This window comes from Saprolegnia parasitica, assembly GCF_000151545.1.
Source record: "Saprolegnia parasitica CBS 223.65 unplaced genomic scaffold supercont2.85, whole genome shotgun sequence".
Lineage (NCBI taxonomy): Eukaryota > Oomycota > Saprolegniomycetes > Saprolegniales > Saprolegniaceae > Saprolegnia > Saprolegnia parasitica.
Window position 1 is genome coordinate 130,541 of NW_012156479.1, and position 691 is coordinate 131,231.

Here is a 691-nt window from a genome sequence, read left to right on the forward strand (position 1 = left end):
GATGGCGTCGACGAACGTGAGCGCCGTGTGCCGCAGCACGCGCTCGCCACGTGCGAACGGGACGGTCGACCACATCCACGCGAGCCGATGCCACGTGGCGGCGTACGAGCCGATGACGCCTTTCGGGTGGCCGGTGCTGCCCGAGGTGTACAGTACGTACATGGCATCGGCGTCCGATGCCCAGATAGGCGGCGCCATCTCGGCGGATCGCCATGTCGCAAGCACGATGGCGTCGCCGAGGACGAGTGTCAACGGGCGCACGGCGATGGCGTCGCCAAACTCGGTTTGAAGCGCTTCGAGCAGACGCGATGTCGGCGAGCACACGAGCCCGGTGGTCGCTGCATCGCGCAAGAGGCTGCGGTTCCGCGCCACCGACTGCATCTCGTCGATGGGAAGAAAAAGCGTCGACGGCGTGACGGTGGCGCCATAGAGGACTGCGATTTGCGGCACGCCCAACGGCAGCGCGATGGCGACGACCGGAAGGGCCGCATCTGCCAGCGCGTCGGCGACAGCGGTGACGAGGCCGTGCAGCTCGTGGAACGTGACGACGATGGAGGGCCCGACGATGGCGGGCGGCCGCGCCACGTCGTCGGCCGCCAACAGACGGGACGCGTCGAAGCTGGCCAAGGCGTCGTGGAACTGCTGCATACGAGCCGACCGATTCTGACCGCTCAGCTTAGGAGGATTGGAT

At 67.4% G+C, this 691-nt stretch overlaps 1 protein-coding gene across 1 annotated transcript in view; it reads right to left on the reverse strand.

Annotated features, from left to right (window-relative positions):
• The window catches only part of SPRG_21179 (hypothetical protein), a gene marked incomplete at both ends in the record, with an annotated part of 3,363 nt that extends 2,715 nt beyond the window's left edge, over positions 1-648 (reverse strand). The window contains one exon of the mRNA XM_012351750.1: positions 17-648. Within this exon, the coding sequence (XP_012207140.1) occupies positions 17-648 (632 nt within the window). The remainder of the gene's footprint in view (positions 1-16) is intronic.
• Positions 649-691: the final 43 nt, after the last annotated feature.